This window comes from Leopardus geoffroyi, chromosome B1 (genome assembly GCF_018350155.1).
Source record: "Leopardus geoffroyi isolate Oge1 chromosome B1, O.geoffroyi_Oge1_pat1.0, whole genome shotgun sequence".
NCBI classification, from domain to species: Eukaryota; Metazoa; Chordata; class Mammalia; order Carnivora; family Felidae; genus Leopardus; species Leopardus geoffroyi.
This window is the reverse complement of record NC_059327.1, coordinates 137,116,327-137,134,131: the sequence shown is the minus strand read 5'-3', so window position 1 is coordinate 137,134,131 and position 17,805 is coordinate 137,116,327. Positions and strand designations below refer to the sequence as shown.

General features: G+C 38.4%; 2 protein-coding genes across 12 annotated transcripts in view; one reads left to right on the top strand and one right to left on the bottom strand.

Moving 5' to 3' along the window:
• Positions 1–12,918, bottom strand: part of HELQ (helicase, POLQ like) — a 41,808-nt gene extending 28,890 nt beyond the window's left edge. For 2 of the 8 annotated variants that reach the window (XM_045473488.1, XM_045473486.1), the window contains exons 1-7: positions 12,548–12,916; positions 10,366–11,080; positions 6,459–6,637; positions 4,979–5,179; positions 4,441–4,513; positions 1,873–1,970; positions 302–400 (exon numbers count right to left, since the gene is read on the bottom strand). In XM_045473488.1, coding sequence (XP_045329444.1) covers positions 302–400; positions 1,873–1,970; positions 4,441–4,513; positions 4,979–5,179; positions 6,459–6,637; positions 10,366–11,080; positions 12,548–12,739 — 1,557 coding nt within the window. In that variant the 5' untranslated portion in view covers positions 12,740–12,916. The other 6 variants (XM_045473491.1, XM_045473489.1, XM_045473485.1 and 3 more) reach the window with 6 other exon arrangements.
• Positions 12,919–12,983: 65 nt separating this feature from the next.
• On the top strand, positions 12,984–17,792 carry MRPS18C (mitochondrial ribosomal protein S18C). 4 transcript variants are annotated; one of them, XM_045473494.1, is made up of 6 exons: positions 13,017–13,272; positions 14,491–14,543; positions 15,833–15,916; positions 16,928–16,985; positions 17,514–17,573; positions 17,659–17,792. In XM_045473494.1, the coding sequence occupies exons 1-6, from the start codon at positions 13,173–13,175 to the stop codon at positions 17,733–17,735; spliced, it is 432 nt and encodes a 143-aa protein (XP_045329450.1). In that variant the 5' UTR covers positions 13,017–13,172; the 3' UTR covers positions 17,736–17,792. The 4 variants fall into 4 exon arrangements, with proteins under 4 accessions (XP_045329452.1, XP_045329453.1, XP_045329451.1 ...); XM_045473496.1 differs by lacking the exon at positions 16,928–16,985 and having other exon boundaries at positions 12,984–13,272; XM_045473495.1 differs by lacking the exon at positions 15,833–15,916 and having other exon boundaries at positions 13,002–13,272.
• The last annotated feature ends 13 nt before the right edge of the window (positions 17,793–17,805 follow it).

Genomic DNA, 17,805 nt, shown 5'->3' with positions numbered 1-17,805 from the left:
TCTTTTTTCTGTCCCACATTGACTGTCACACAGTATTTGTTTACAGTAACTACAAAAAACAAACAAAAAAAACTTCACTAAGATATAATATCATAGAAAGGAATACAGTGTGATCTAATGTTAAAACTGGAAACTACCTCAAAGTGGTAGTTTGTATGGTGTCCAACAGATGTCAAGCATCCACTGTTTCTCTCAAAAATCTAAACTATCCTACGGCACCCATGTGAATCTTAAGTGGTGCCCCAGGGCACCTAGGCACAAAGTTTGGGAACCTCATATTCAAGGGATATTAAAATGTTACCTTATAATTCAGTAGACGTGAAAAAGTCATGCCATTCTCAGCTTTGCTGTCAACCTCATATATCGCATCATTTATTTTCAAATATTCTTTTAATTCAACCTTGCATTAAAAAGACATTTGCAATTAATACCACATATAAATTCCTCTTCCCAAGTTTAAAATTTTGTGAAGTATGTTGTAAAAAAGGACAGCTACAGAAAAACTGTCGCTTTTCTAAGGTATGCAAAACATGCTTCAATTTAAAAGTTTTTTCTTTACCATTTCTTTGAGTCTCTTTTCCCTTTCAATCAAAATAGGGATTAATACCCTTAAAGAAATACTTCTGAATTGAATAGCCACTAAAAGGAAACCAGACACTTCTGTTATTTGTCACAAGAAGTATAAATAAGCCAATGTCCACACTCTTTTATTAAGGAGTTATTTGTGTTATTCCTCAAGATCTAAAATTTTCTGTCTCATCAGTCATCAGTTTTAATTCTACATACCACCATATTCTCTTTAATTTAAGTATTTGTAGACAAAAGATGTTTATGAATACAGTTCATTGCATTTTTAAAAGAAGAGTGTCTAATTTGACTATTAAGGTCAGCCAAGTGTCTCGAAAATTCTCCTCTTTGATGCAAATGTAAAAACATCAAATTTTAAAATTAAACTTGGCGATTCTCAATAACTATTTTCTGAAAAGCTACTTAGACACTGAATATGCACATGAGTACTGCAGACAGAGCAGATGTTCACTATAAGCTACTTTCAGATAATTAAGAAATATATTTACTTTTTTAAATCTTTTGGGAATACCGTTATTAGGGAGTTTAAATTTAAATCCACATGAAGTCTTAGCTTATTAAAAAAGCATTGTAACTACCAATGCATAAATATATGAAAATATTTTAACTTTTAAGTTAAATGCTTTTATATGCCAATGACTCAAAATATGAATGACTAAATTCTGAGCAAATGAAAAAATTTTTAAGAAGTAGAAAAACAGAATGTATCTGGAAAATTTAATTCAATAAATATTCATTGAAGGCCCATAAGCCAAGTATTGTTGAGGTGCTACAGACACGCAAGTGACCCAAGCTAAGATCCTGACCCCATGGAGTTTATGTTCTTTATACACAAACTCTTATTAGCATATAGCTATGGTGACTGGAATTATACCCCTTCTATGGTATACCTACTCTATGGTATTTTTTATATGGTATGTTAGCTACTTTTCTTTTTTTAAATGATTTATTTATTTATTTATTTATTTATTTATTTATTTCTGTGAGAGAGAAGGAGAGGGCACACACACACATGCATGAGTGAGGGAGGGGCAGAGAGAGAGACAGAGAGAATCCCATGAGGTGCAAAGAGAGGAGAGATGGAGAGAGAGAGGGAGAGAGAGAGAGGGAGAGAGAGTGTGGATCCAGCTCACCCAAAGTGGGGCTCGAACTCACAAATTGTGAGATCATGTGAGCCAAAGTCATATGCTTAACCAACTGAGCCACCCAGGCGCCCCAGCTACTTTTCTTTCTGAGTAAGATGATATAAAACAAATCCATACAGCGCAAACCTTAGGTACATACTGGTCTAAACTGACTGGTGTAATATTCTGCTTGAAGGAATTCTTGAAGGTCTTCAACATTGTTCAGTGTTGCACTCATGCCAATAATCTGAGTTGTTTCTAAAAAAAAAATCCAAAGGATTGAGGAAAATGTGTTATTTAGTGTATCAAAATAGTAATTTCAGCAACCTTTTAAAATTTTTATTTTATTTTTAAAGTTTATTTTTATTTACTTTGAGAGAGAGAGAGAGAGAGAGAGTGCGCTGGGGAGGGGCCAGAGAGAGAGGGAGACAGAATCCCAAGAAGGTTCTGCACTGTCACGGCAGAGCCCGATGTGAAGCTTGAACTCATGAACCAAGAGATCATGACCTGAGCCAAAGTCAAGAGTCAGATGCTTAACTGACTGAGCCACCCACGTGCCCTTAGCAACCTCTTTGAGTTCTGTATTCTTCCTCAGTGATCTGGGAAAGGAGGGAGGGAAGGAAGTAAGAAAAATATAAAGATATTACCAGAGTATTATTCTGGCAGTCAAAGACTGAAAACTTTCAGGTATCTTGACAGCTACTATTTGGAATTTTACAGAATCCCACACTTGTCAAAAAGTCAGATCTTTATCAAGAACTTCTAAACAACAATGAGTATAAATATGCTTGTTGCTGACAATCTGGACCATTGTTAGGAAGAGTTATGACATGGTCCACAGGTATGGCTACAGGCAGATGAGTAACGTAGGATGTGGGGCTGAGTAGGTCCTGAACTCTTGTCATATAAAGCTCTTTATGGGATCTTACTATCAGGTTGACAATTTTTTTTTTTTTTTTTTTAAATAAAGGCGGAGTGTAACTCATGTGGCTGCATGTCCTGGGCAGTATAAAATGGCTGCTTGCCATAGGAAAGCAACTCCGTCAGGCAGGTTTTATGACTATCATCCATTTTTAAAAATTTTTTTATCATTGAAATATAGCTGACATACAGTGTTATATTAGTCTCAGGTGTATAACACAGTGATCGACAATTCAGTACATTATACAATGTTCACCATGGTAAGTGTAGCTACCATCTGTCATTATCATGGACTATCTTCCCTATGCTGTACTTTTCAACCTCATGACTTGTTTATAACTGTAAAGTTTGTACCTTCACTTATTTCACCCATCCCATTATCAACTATTTTTGGTGCATAAGGAAACAGGGGCACAGTTAATATAACTTGCTCAAGGCCACATGTGTTGTTAAAAGTTAGTCAGGATTTTATTCCAGCTCCAGAGTCTGTCCTCAGCCGTGTGGTAACCATGATCCCCTATACAGACAGACAGTAGGGAAATCAAGAGAGAATGTTTGAGCACCTAAAAGAAAAAGGAATGATAAGCAACCAAATGCTGAAGAAAAATAAGACAAGGACAGTCAGTATGCACTGGATTTGACAAGCAGGTGACGATTTGTCTCTCTTCCTCTGCTTTATATTTTTCCATGGAATTTGTCACCATCTGATACACCATATATTTTCTTCTTTATCCATTTACTGTCTGCTCACTTTCACTAAAACAGGCTCAGTGAAGGCTGGGACTCTGTGTTATTCACTGCTAGAGCCTTAGCACTTAAAATAGTGTCTGGCACAAAGTAGGAACTCAGTAATTGTTTTTAACGAATGATTATAAAGTGCTGCAACCTGCCTAAATAATATTGCTATCAAAAATTGTAAAATAATTCTTAATATTTGACCTTTATAATTAATCACTTTTCCATATATTAGCTCTTGCAATATATAATTTAATAAGTCATTGCAATAGCACATCTATGAATAGGAAAGAAGACATTTAGAATAAATATTTCATATACATTGAAAGACTATTTGATGTTGCAAATAGCTCCTTAAAGTGACTACTTACATTCACTGGTCTGATGATGAGGATACTGATGGTGGTGGCAACAACAAACGTTTATCGAGTGCTATGTGCTAGGTAATTGTTGAATGCTTTACCTGGTTAACTCATATAATCTTCACAACGATCCCATCAGGGTGGAACCATTATCCCCATTTTACAGATGAAGAAATAGGTTGAGTCACACGACTAAGTACACACAACTAGTAAGTGGAACAAGATGTCCTCAAACGTTAATTTCCTTCATATTCACAGCTCTACTCATATACCGTTTCCTCCAACAAAAGTTTATTAAGTTTACTTTAGAAGTAAAAAAATCTAAGGGGCGCCTGTGTGGCTTAGTTGGTTGAGCATCTGACTCTTGATTTCGACTCAGGTCATGATATCACGGTTCGTGGGTTCGGGCCTGCGTTGGGCCTGCTGACAGAGCGAAGCCTGCTTGGGATTCTCTCTCTCTCTGTCTCTCTGCCCCTCCCCCACTCATTCTCATTCTCTCTCTCTCTCTCTCTTTCTCTCAAAATAAGTAGATTTAGAAAAAAGAAAGAAGTAAAACTAATGCATAATGAAAAACTTAAAAAAAAAGGGAAGAAGTAAAAAGCTAATGCAGAATGCTTGAGTATCTTATTCTGTTACATAATCTAACTAATGACACAAGTCTTTCACAGGCTTCCTGAGTATAAATCAATTCTATTTGAAAAAATACTTACTGCTAGTGTAGAGGACTTTTGCTAGGGTCATTTCCAGTATAGCCCCACGGCTTCCTTCACCAATCATGTGTAACTTTGAGATTTAAAAAAAAATGGGAGAAAAGTAAATTTGCATATGCCTATATAGAACACGCATGTATTTATATGAAATCAAGTAATCTTTGCTCTAGAATTCTTAAGCATTTTGGATATAGCAATTAGAGTACACATGCATTGTACCACCGATATTTTATGTTAATGAGGCTTGGGGGCAACATCCTGACACACCTGGAAATTGATATGCATCATTATAAAATTGAATATACACATACACATATATTCACTCTTCAAAAAACACTTAACATAAAACTGAATTTAAGATTACTAAGCATGAAATGTATTCATCTGATTGTCTACATATTAAAATAAATTACTTATCCTCATAGAGGTACTAAGTGGACCCACATAATAATACATGTTGATATTAATTAATTAGTAATAAAATATAATTATTCAACAATTATTAATAAAATGATAAACTATACAAGCAGTTACTAACCTCATCTACAACAACCAGACCCAGACTGCCAATCCTTCCAGTTTCAATCAAGGAGTTCACCAGACTATGTCCTTTTTCAATAGTGGCAATATAGAGAGATTTTTTTTCCCTTCTTTTAATTGGGGGAAACTTTCCTTTGCTTCCAGCGTATTCTTCAACAAAGAAACCCAGTTCTATACCAAAACTTGACAAACCTGAAATCTAGAATATCAGTTAAAATAAGCAAAAAATTAGATAATTAACTCAATTACTAAGAGTTCATGTCTATTTTTTAAAAATCTAAAATAGTACATAATACCAATGAATGAGAACAAAGTCACAGATAAGACACATATATCTAAGAAATGTCATAATTCACGTGTGGCTCTTTGCAAAATGAATGCAACTTTTACATTACATAATCAATGTGAAAATAAATTTCAAATGTTTCCTCTTGATGTAAAAAAAATCAGCATAACTCACTTATTTTGATAAAATAATCAATTACTTTCTGCTTGAAGAGGCAGGCTAAATAGCAATAGAATGTAAAAAACATTTTTTTTAATATTTATTTATTTTTGAGAGACAGAGACAGAGACAGAGCACAAGATGGGGAGGGGCAGAGAGAGAGGGAGACACAGAATCCAAAGCAGGCTCCAGGTTCTGAGCTGTCAGTACTGAGCCCGATGTGGGGCTCAAACCCACAAACTGTGAGATCATGACCTGAGCTGAAGTCATTCGCTTAACCGACTGAGCCACCCAGGAGCCCCTCAATGGAATTTTTAAAACGGAATTTAATCCACCAGTTTAGAAAAAAAATAAAATTCTTCTTTTAAGAGGCAATTAGTATTAGAAAAGACTTTTGGTAGGTTCTACATACTGCTTTGCACATCCCAAAAATATTAATTTTCCATCATTAATAGAAGTACCTCTTCTTAGTCAATAAAAAGTTGATGGGGCGCCTGGGTGGCTCAGTCGGTTGAGCGTCCGACTTCAGCTCAGGTCACGATCTCGCGGTCCGTGAGTTCGAGCCCCGCGTCGGGCTCTGGGCTGATGGCTCAGAGCCTGGGGCCTGCTTCCGATTCTGTGTCTCCCCCTCTCTCTGCTCCTCCCCCGTTCATGCTCTGTCTCTCTCTGCCTCAAAAATAAATAAAACGTTAAAAAAAAAAATTAGAAAAAAAAAAAAAAGTTGTTACAGGAATGCCTGGGTGGCTCAGTTGGTTAAGTGTCCAACTTCAGCTCAGGCCATGATTTCATGATTTGTGAGTTCAAGCCCCGCATTGGGCTCTGTGCTGACAGCTTGGAGCCTGGAGCCTGCTTAGGATTCTGTGTCTCCCTCTTTCTCTCTCTCTCTGCCCCTCACCTGTCTGTTCTCCCTCTCCCTCTCCCTCTCAAAAATAAATAAGTAAACTTAAAAAAAATAGTTGTTACATTTATGGTACCTTTTCTATCTTAGTATGAAAATGTTAACAAATACTGCTTGTTAAAAAAAAAATCGCACCTTTTCTTGGACAATTGCCACATATGGTAGGATCATTAGAACATCTCTCCGCCGGCAAAGCAGTTCTTGCAGCATTAAAATCTCAGCCACAAGGGTTTTTCCACCACTCGTTGGCAAGGAATATATTAAGTTTTTTCTTTCTTGCACAGAATTCAGTGTTAAGCAAGTATGTTGCCATTCTACAGAATTAAAAAAAAAGAAAGCATTCCTTTCCCCTTCTACAATTCAGTCTTAAGAAAGTTTTCTAAGAAGGAAAAACCAAATTCCATTCTGTGTATCAATCTCCTCATAATAATAATTATACATACTTGTTAAATGTCAAACATCCCTAGTCCTCGATGGGCAAGCCAGTGAGAGTCTAATTCTAATTCAGGCCTGGGCAAAGAAGTGGGTGACTAGGCCACCTATTCGCCAGCTGCACACTTAGGTGTAAGATTCTAACAGAGCAGGTAGTGATCTCGGGTATCACCTGAGCCATCAGAGGAGCTAAAGGACAGTACAAAGATCTGTGTGAATTCTAATGCTTTGCTCTTATGCTCTGCAAGGAGATTGTGTAAGCTTCCCTTTCTCATCTACCCACACAACATCCTAGAGAGAAACAGGGGACGGAGGGGGAAAAAAAACCCATGAGGTTTTATACATGGTTAGAAAGACTATTCAACTGGCTATTATGGGGAGCTGAACTCTGGCCTGAATACCATTTTGAGCCGTAAGAATATTGAAACCACAGGACTAGGATTCTTAACCGGCACATCTAGGAATTCCACAACGTAGCAAGGTGGAATTCACTAAAAGGACCAAATCAGATCCAAAACAAAACTAGAGTTTTGAAAACTAGAGTAACTACTCTCAAGGATAATCTGACAATGTGGACCATCAAAAGTCTTCAAAATGTGCATCAGTACTTTATCACTAGGAAAATGGGCAAAGGATATGATAAGACATTTCACAGCAGGAAGAAATATGAATGGCTAATATATACGTGAAAAGATGCTCAACTGTTACCTACTCGGTTAGCAAAATAAAATACAAGTAACTACTAAAAACAAATAGCCCCACATATAGAAATTCTGGAGCTGACTGGGGACAAGGAGACATTCTTATGTGTGGCTGATGAGAGCATAAAATACTATAATCTTTTTAGGGGTGCCTGGGGGGCTCAGTCAAGTGTCCAACTCTTGATTTTGGCTCAGGTCATGATCTCACGGTTCGTAGGATCAAGCCCTGCATCGGGCTCTGTGCTTATAGTGTAGAGCCTGCTTGGGATACTCTCTCTCCCTCTCTCTGTCCCTCCCCTCTCCAAAATAAATAAATAAATAAATAAATAAATAAATAAATAAATAAAAAACAACAACCCTACACACTGTCTTTGGTCTAGTAGTATTGCTTCTAGGTCTCTACACCTATAGAAATAAAAACAAGATTATGTGCAAGATGTTCATCATAGCATTACTTATATAAAACAAAGAGCCATCAAAGGGTAAAGGTTGGATAAATTATTGCAATCACATGATATTCTTTACAGCCTGAAAGCAGGTGGTAGACTGATTTATACATGCTCAATATATAATGAAAGATTATAAATGTGTGTTAGACTGTAACTAACCAATTATGTACAGATTATTAGAAAACAATATATACATAGAAAAGTTGTACTTGAATGTATTACATTTTCCAAAAAAAGTTAAATAAAAAAAGGTAACTACTAATAGGATATATTACAAAGCTTTAAAAAGTTACATCTGAATAACAGCCAAATGACTAATTTCTTACATTTTGGTGATTCCCAAATATTTGCAAATGACTTCTTTTCACTTTACAAATATTTCAAAAGGGGGACCTGGGTGGTTCAGTCAGTTAAGTGTCTGACTCTTGATTTTGGGTCAGGTCATGATCTCACGGTTCATGAATTCAAGCCCCATGTCTGTGCCAACAGCATGGAGCCTACTTGGGATTCTGTCTCCCTTTTCCTCTCTATCCCTCCCTTCTCCCCCTCAAAAATAAATAAACATTTAAGAATAAAAATATTTCAAAAATACTTAAATACTTATGTTTAATATTTAATACTTACATATTAAAATATTTCAGGCTGGTATTACCCATTATATATGAAACTGCAGGTGTCTGTGCAAAAATACAACTTCACCATATCCGCATTTCATCCAACTCAGGTTTTTTTAAAGTATAAAATGACCAAAATAACAAATACTTAGCAATAGCACTTATCTTCACCCATTAAAAAATGATTAACTTAGTTCTCAACATTTATGGAAAACCCATTAAGCATGCAATTCTATGATAAAAAGGCAAAAAAATAATAACAGCGTAAGGTTGAGGTTCTCAAGCTCAGTGGTTCTCAAACTTTTGGCACACCAGGATCCACTGGAGGGCTTGTTAAAGCCAATTGCCAGGTCACACCCCCAGAGGTTGATTCAGTAGGTCTAGAGTGGAGCTTGAGAATACTTATTTCAAGGAGTTTCCAGGTGCTGCTGCTGCTGCTGTCCAACAATTACACTTTCAAAACCACTACTTTAGCCCAATGAAAAGTGACACACATATTTATGCTTTAAATTGGTCATGTCATCGAACCAGATTGATAAGCAAAAAGAGCTTTAAAAACTTGTTATTTACTCAAGTTCTTACTTAGAAGCCACGAACATAACGATTGACAGTCATTTCTCATTTCGCATGTCCTTGACGCAGAACATAGCTTGCAAAACAACCACGATTGTTACTTACTTTTTAATAGACCAGGAACTAAGGCTCAGAGTGCAAAACTTGTGTTTAAGTGACAGGATCAGAATTCACAACTAAGCTCACAAGCCCCAGCAGTTGAGAACCAACCGGAGCCTACCAGGCACAGTGGTAGTTAATTAAGAAAGAGGAGTCAGAGATAGCCCTGTCCTTAGAGAACTCGCTCTGGCAGAAGATGCGGATTAAACAAAGAACAAGGAGCTAGGAGAAAAGCAGAGGGAAGAAAAGTGAACGCCTGCTTCAAGGGCAATACACACCTTTAGCTCTGTAACTGCAAACCTCACAATTTAGAATTTATTAGACCCTTTTAGTCTTACATTAGACTTTGTGTCCTTTCTCCACCTGGTTGTCTTCTCCCTGAGATGAGAACCGTGCTTTCATATGGTTCGTAAGGTACTAACACAGGAGTTTCAGAAACACTTATGAAGTGATTGGTTGATAGGCTCATCTTTTGAGGATGGCAGCAACCGTCCCTTCTTTGTCTAAAGTGGCACATATCTGAAATATATGCAAAGACCCAGGATTTTTGAAAAACATTACAACATTTATTGTTATTAATACTATCTCTTTGCACTTAACTCTTAACTTCAGCTGTCTTCAGAGATGTTTAGTTTTAATCAGTGGTATTACTAATATTGATGCTGTCACTCAAGACATGAGTAGTAAAAGGAATTTCAAGTTTTGGTAGAGAAGACAGAGCCAGCCAAGGAAACACCAGCTAAGAAAACTGAGAAGCAACTAGACGATCAGAGATAAAAACAGGAGTGGAATGTCAAGAAGTCAAGAAGTCCGTGTTTCAAGGGTCTGGTTAATTGTGTCTGGTAAGCTACTAAGAAGTTAGAAAGAACTAAAAGTATTGGATTTAGACACCCTAGTCATATCTCAAGTGAGAGCACAGAACCCAGAGTTGGAGTGGGCTGAGAATTGTGAGGTGAGGAAAGGAAGACAGCAAAGATAACAGATTTGAGAAGTGTGACCATGAAGGGAAGAGGTTCAGTAGCAGCAGGATAGGAATGGAAGGCTTGAGAGAACTGATATTTTGATTCATCTTAAGATGAGATATGTGACCACGGGAGCATCTGCTTTCTATTGATTTGCACAAGTATTATGGTAATTATGGTAAATGTTTTTTCATTTCAGCAAAAAGCATTACCATATAATTTTCCAATTCCCTTGAACTGAACATAAAGGTCTCTCACTTTGCTGGGTAATGAATAAAAAGGACCAAGGTCATCTGATGATGACTCAATTGTTTTCTTGGCAACATTAATCTCCTCAGATAGGAGAGTCTCTTTGAGTTGTTTAGTCCTAGAAAATATTGGTGTTTGGGCCTTGGCATTTCCAGTCATGGCACTTTTTAGATGTTCTTTAAGGCTTTTTCTTCTATTCTCCTCTGAGCTAGTTCTGACTTTAGAAGAGGAATCATCAGTTTGCTGGTGTTGTTCTATGCTATTCTGGGGTAATTCCTCATTCACAGTCTTGTGGGAGGAGGAGTTGCAATCCCTCTCTTTGGTAGACTGATCGCCCAAATCATTTGAAGAATTATGCAAATTTTCAAAGTATAAAACCTGGGAGGAAGGTATATCATACAAAAGATCAGGTTCAGGTTCAATACAGACATCTTCCTGCCTACTCTGGTTCTTTGTGTGCTCATCCATTTTTAATTCAGTAAAGTTGTCTATGGTAGTAACGCTGAATTTGTTGTGTTTGTCGCTTTCTGAACAAAGATCGTCAGTGGCAAGGTCTGAGGCATGTTTCCTATGTTCAGGAAGCTGCATATATTGTTCCAGGTCATCAACGTGAGCTAAAAAAGAGTTTTCAGCAAAGCTATCATAGTCACCAAACATGTCCTCTTCACTGTCATTATTCTGGAAAGAAAATGAAAAGATTTATGGTCAATTCTAGCTTCACTATAAATAAAAGTTTCAGTCTCAGGCTATACCAGGGTATAATTATATGGATCATAGACCTTAATGTAAATCACCCTATGAAATGGATATTATCGTCTCCATTTTACAGATGAAGAAATGGAAGCCCAGAGTGTGTAAGTGATTTGCCTAAACTGCACTCCTAGTGTACGGTGATACAGGGATCCTGATTTAGTCAGTGCTAAATCCTTAAAGGTAATCCTAAAAAGGTAGCAAGACCAACCAACATCCCTTGAAATGTCATCTCACTACAAGTTTCTGATAACTGCACTATCTTTTCCCCTCCCATACTCCAATCTAAGACCAGCTTGTAACAGAACCATGCTTGTACCACTGGACATTCCAAGGAAATTCTGTTCCTAGGAATTTGGAATTGAAAGGGAGGGTCTGCATACGGACTTGGGATGATCTACTAAACAGAGGAGATATAAATTTAGAGGTAGCAGTACAGTGAAGTGATTAAGAAAGCAAGATCGGGAGGGGCACCTGGGTGGCTCAGTCGGTTAAGCTACCAACTTTAGCTCAGGTCATGATCTCATCGTCAGTGAGTTCGAGCCCCGTGTGGAGCTCTGTGCTGACAGCCCAGAGCTGGAGCCTTCTTCAGATTCTGTCTCTCTCTCTCTCTGCCCCTCCCCCACTCACTCTCTGTCTTTCAAAAATGAATAAATGTTAAGAAAAAAAAAAAAAAAAAAAGCAAGACCTGAAGTCAGAAACCCAGTTTCTTGGACGCCTGACTGGCTCAGCAAGTTGTGTCTGACTTCCGCTCAGCTCAGGGGTTTGTGGGTTTGATTCCCCAATCCCTCGCATCAGGCTCCCTGCTGTCAGCAAAGAACTCACTTCAGATCCTGTGTCCCACTCTCTCTCTGCCCCTCCCCTGCTCATGTTCTCTCAAAAAAATAAACATTAAGAAAAAATAAGTGTTTCTTAACTTTTCAAGGCCTGATTAATGTTGTAAAATCAAGATAATGCAAATAGCTTAAGCTTAACAAAATACCCCGCACATAATGAGTGTGCAATAAATGGCAGATTCTATTAGTACAGTAGGAACAGCAGTAACCTGGAAATCTAGATTTGCATCTCAGTCATGCCACTTATTTGCTGTAAGTATGACTTTCATACCTATAAAAAATGAGGATAGCAAAGCAATAATACCTCACAAGTGAGGACTAACAGCGATAACAAAGACGAAGTAAGCAAATGAAGGCTAGTAGATAATTGGTCAATTGTTTGCATCTAAGAAGGGAACTGCCGAAATTTTGAAGTTTCAAATTCCATCACTTCTACAGCTGGTCTCCCAGGGTTCTTTCAGTGGGCATGCACGCTAGGAGACCTGGGTTTACATCATCGCTCCAAAAGTGGACAATGAGACCAGGACCTTGGGGAATTTGAGAGCTGAGGCGGTTGTACCTCGACCGGCTGCACCTCCGCGGTTTTCTTCCGCCGACTTCCAGCCATCATCTCCTCCTCCTCCTCCTCCTCCTCCTCATCGCCTGGCTGGAGATCGGCGGCGGTGGGGGAGGCAAAAATGCTCTCTAGGCTAGGCCGGTTCCTTTTGCGGACAGCAACCCGCCGGCGGATGCGGGAACCACCTTCATTCATGGCAGGGGCCGAGGACCCTGCCCGAACTTCGTCCCGCGTGACCCAGTCGCCAAACCCCCGTGGAAGAGGGAGTGGAGCACTGGGCGAGGACAGCAACTGACGGGAAACCGCGTTCGCCTCTCCATCCACCTTAGGGTAATATCGCAAATCAATTGCCCTGAGGCGGGGGGGGGGGGGGGGGGGGACTCAAACCGGAAGCGGAGGCACGAGCAGAGGGGCCCGCCTTCTCCTTGTCCAATCATAGGTGTCCCAGGCTTGTGCCTGTGAAGGGTTGAACGAAAAGGTGCTGCGCAGGCGCATTGAAAACCTTACCGACTTCGGTTCGCCAGCGGAACCTTTGAATCGAGTTTTCGGGCCACCAAGGGAGGAACCCCGGAGGCGATTCGTCAGGACTATTTGGAAGGAGGATAAGGAAGAGGAGGAGCGAGGATCCATGGCGGCGCTGGTTGCTGTTTGCAGTGATCTAGGGAGGAAAAAGTTGGCGTACTTCATAAACCCAGCTCTCTGCCTCAGAGATCCTAAGACTCACGCGGGTAAAGTTTCCATAACCTATGCTCTTTTGTGGCATTGCAGCCGTTGCATTGGCCCTAATTAGGTTGGTGGAGTGGTCACTGTTAGCCAAACGACGCCGGTTTCTAGGCGATTAAGAGCTTCTCCAGGATACGTGGGAATCTGTAATGGCCCCGTGACTAGTGTTTTAAGGCAGAAGGGTGCGTGATTGTCGTCGAGGACACTTTTTTAACCACACGAAGAGAGTGATCTCCTGATTCTCAGAGTACTTGCTTGAGAGCTCTGGGTAGAGTTGGTAAGGAAAGTACATTTCCAGAGTCACCCAGCAGCAGATTATAGGGGATGTCTAACGTTCCAGATCAGGGCGAAATGGTGACATGGGCTCTCGAATCTGTCATTTCTGCACGTTATCTTTTCTGTCAATACTTTCTTTAGGGGGTCTGTTACTACATTTTCCCTATGGTATAACAATGCCTTTCTGTTGTTTTCCGGGTATTTCCATCAAAATCTGCCTCTAACCGTTGAGTGAAGGGAAAATAAACTTCAGGAAGAGAGCAGGTGAGAGGTTGTAGGGGTAGGGAGATATATGCCTTTTCCCCAAAGCCTTGGAAAGCACATTCATCATAAATCTTACTCTGCCTCACTTCTAAAGGTTTTTATCCTGTCGTTGTTTGTAAATATAAAACCTCTTTAAAAAAATCTTTTTTAACGCTTATTCATTTTTGAGAGACAGAGACAGAGCATGAGTGGGGAAAGGGCAGAGAGAGGGAGACAGAATCTGAACCAGGCTCCAGGCTCTGAGCTGTCAGCACAGAACCCCACACAGGGGCTCCTCACGAACTGCAAGATCCTGACCTGAGCCAAGTCCGACGCTCAACTGAGCCACCCAGGCGCCCCAAAACCTCTTCGTTCAATAAAAATTTTAAATGTTTATTTTAGAAAGAGAGAAAGAGGAAGAGTGTGAGTGGGGGAGGGGCAGAGAGAGAGGGAGACACAGAATCAGAAATCTGCTCCAGGCTCTGAGCTGTCAGCACAGAGCCCAGCCTGGGGCTCAAACCCATGAACCGGGAGATCATGACCTGAGCTGAAATCGGGTTAACTGACTGAGCCATCCAGGTGCCCCCAAACCTTTCTTTTATATTGTATCCCTTGGTTCACCTTGCTTCCATAAAAACAAAAATATTTCTTTAGTTACAGAGCTAACAAAAAGAATTGGTTTGTTTCTGTTTGTTTAATTGCAGTGCTGTGGAGAAGCTGTTCACAATATACACAGGTAGCCAGCAATGAGGACCTGGTAAGGCTTTTTTTCTTCCCTTTAAGGCATTTGCAAATATGAGCAAATTCTTACATTTTAGCTATTTGAATAAAGTTCAGCTGGACGACAAAACAATTAAGAAAATAATCAAAGTTTGAAAATTATAATTCATTGGTGAATCAGCACTTAAGAGAGCTTTGAAGTAAGAGAATTTCTAAAGATCTACCAAGAAGCATCAATTGTGTAAGACCATACTTTTCTTCCTAGATCTTAAAGATATGTGCTTTAGAAATTAAAGAAGGTAGTTTTGGTGTGTGCAATAATTGCAGAATATCCAACAGAGGAATTGGGCAAAGTCTCTTCCCCATTTCAGATTCAGTTCTTTGTGCCATTCATTACTGGGGGAGTTGGGGGGGGAGTGGGTTTGGTGTTTTAGTGAGTGAGTGATCAAAATTAAAGTTTTACAACCAGGATGTTCAATACAGTTTCTTTTAGCCTGTAGATGTATTTTTATGGGTTTCAAGTGCTTTATGGGCTTGGCCAGTACAGCTTTTCCTGCTATATGCAAAGATGATTTGACACTAATCAAACCATACAAAACATTTTAACACAGTGTAGAGAAGGAATGTAATCATTACATGTGAGCTGGATATAAATTGGATTAAGAGTCTGAAGGATTGGAAAACAGAATTCTAGTCCCTTGAGCATCCTTCTTGGTCATTTAATGCACACCACAGTTCAAGAGAGTAAAGGACATTACTAGAGCTGTTTTATAATTCCCCTGAGATGCTAATAAAATATGGGCTGTCAGAAAAAAGCTCACAATTTCATTCACTTGAAATTTTGCATACAACTACAGGGGGTTAAGGTCTTCAAAGCCATTTCTAGATAAGAATATCTTGATTGGAGACATGCCTGTACTGATTATAGACGGGAGGCATTGTGACAGAAGCATTAGAGGTAGTAGTGAGGACAGAAAAACCAAAAAGGTTGAGATATAAAGCAGTTTGGGGCCATGAAAGGTATTCTCCCATAAACAGATATTGTATTCTATCCCAGAATCCTCCTCCATGATTTAATTCCTCCTCAGCCAAACCAAAGTACACGTACAAAACATTTATAAACACATTTAATCCTTAAAATGGTGACTCTTTTTTAGAAACCTTGATTTTTCTTCTACAAGCCAAGCTGTCATATTTATTCTTTTTCATATTAAGAAAGGTACAACTAATCCTTTGGATAGATTCAAATGTGGTAACCTTAAGATATAATTCTATTTTAATATTAACACATTAAACTATTAGATTTTTTTCTTTCCTTTATTTTAGCCCATTCCAATGGAAAATCCTTATAAGGAGCCTCTTAAAAAATGTATTTTGTGTGGAAAACGTGTAGATTATAAGAATGTACAGGTGAGATATGGTTTTACTTCACTATGATACTTTTTAGGATTTTTGCTCCTGTGTTAGTCATAACTAAAGAGAATCAAGTCAGTTTTATAACAGGCTTTGTGTAGAGGCACCTGTTGTAGTAACTTCATAATTTCAAATCTGGTTTTCTATGTACAAGGCATCCCTTTTATTAAAATGAGAGCCCTTTGGCTCTCCCTCATCTATTATTTCAGCTCAGTGTTTTCTTCCCCCCCCCCCCCGCCTTAAAGATCTTACCAGTAGCTCACTATGCAGGGATTCTTAGTTGGTAGAGTTAACAATTTGGAAAAAGCCCCTCTGCTGAAGTTGATCTCTGTACTGATACACTACCAATATCACTGCTTCAAAGGTATTTTTATTTGTTGTCCAGGGCTCAGCAAATTAAGGGGCAAATTGTCAGGGCTTGGCAAATCAGGGGCAAGAATGGTTCTGGAGTTAAGTATCCTGACAGTAGCATAAAGTGATAGCTGCCTTAGGAGCAAAACCATTAAATTTAAAGCACGTCAGGAGGATTATGCGTAGTGCCAGCACAGTGCCTGCTACCTGAAAAGTACTAAAGAATTTAAATTAATAAAACACAAAATTATGGCAAGTGGCTTGATGTACCTGTTGAAGACCTCACTGTAGTCTGATAGAATAATGTGATAGCCTGTCATGATAGATGAAATGTTTAATGCTAAGCATAGTATTTTAGGAAAGTATTTGTGGAGGTCAAGGAAACAGCTTTAGCACTGAAAACAAGTGTTCATTAAGCTGTTGTATAGACTTTTTTTGACACACTGGATAAGAGATGTTAACTTTGGTAATTAGCTTTTTCATTTAAAAAGATCTATTAATAGAATGGACATAGTATTTTTATTTAATGAATTTTGCCTGAAATTAAGCCTTTACATAACTTGACAGTGATATATACATTTTTTAATTTACACAATCAAGGTTGAACAAATGTATTGATATAAATTTTTTTTCTCCTCCAAATAAAACTCAAAACAGCTTTTGTCCCAGTTTATATCTCCATTTACTGGATGCATTTATGGAAGGCACATAACAGGTATTTTGTTTTCTATTATAGCAACTTATAAAAATTAGATAAATCTACTTGTTATTTAAGAAAAATGGCAGATATTCAGATTGTGCTATAAATCACTATTAGACCAGATATGACAGTACTTTGAGAAAGCCTCTTTGTAGTCCAAAAGGGCTATTATTTTACATGTCTTCTTATGCTCAGAGCTAACTACAGGCGGACATGTAAAAAAAAAAAAAAAATGAGGGCTTAAGAAAATTGCATTGATGTTTTGGAGTATACTATAATCATTCCTATTTATTTAAACCTGGGGCCAATTGCCTCTAGGCCAAGTTGGATCTACCACTTGTTTTTGTAAATAGCCTACTTTACGTAGTGTCTATAGCCACTTTGTGAGCTACATCAGACTAAATTAGGACACTGTATGGCCCACAGAGCCTAAAATATTTACTACCTTGCTGTTTACAGGTTTTCTAGCCTTTCCTTAAGATAGTTGTTGTGCATTTTGAGTGCTGACATTTTTTTATGAATATGAAAGCATTTCTTTCATAGGTCTTTGTGGGAAGAAACAGAAAGAAATCACAAAAGCAATTAAGAGAGCTCAAATAATGGGTAAGAGCATCTGAAAAACTGAATTGGGCTAATCGAAAGTGTTTGCTCGTTACCTTTTGTGAAGAACTTTCATTCTTTTTTACAGGGTTTATGCCAGTTACATACAAGGATCCTGTATATCTCAAAGACCCTAAAGTTTGTAACATCAAGTATCGGGAGTAAATTACATGTCTTATCATCAGTAAATGTATTTTACAATAAATGGTTGTATGGTTTTAATATTGACTCAAAT

What these genes read in the sequence shown, in the direction of transcription:
- MRPS18C (XM_045473494.1), top strand. Translation starts at nt 13,173, where the DNA reads ATGGCGGCGCTGGTTGCTGTTTGCAGTGATCTAGGGAGGAAAAAGTTG. An exon ending in AGATCCTAAGACTCACGCGG is followed by an intron (nt 13,273 to 14,490) that starts GTAAAGTTTCCA and finishes GTTTAATTGCAG; the next exon opens with TGCTGTGGAGAAGCTGTTCA. An exon ending in TTATGGAAGGCACATAACAG is followed by an intron (nt 16,986 to 17,513) that starts GTATTTTGTTTT and finishes TTTCTTTCATAG; the next exon opens with GTCTTTGTGGGAAGAAACAG.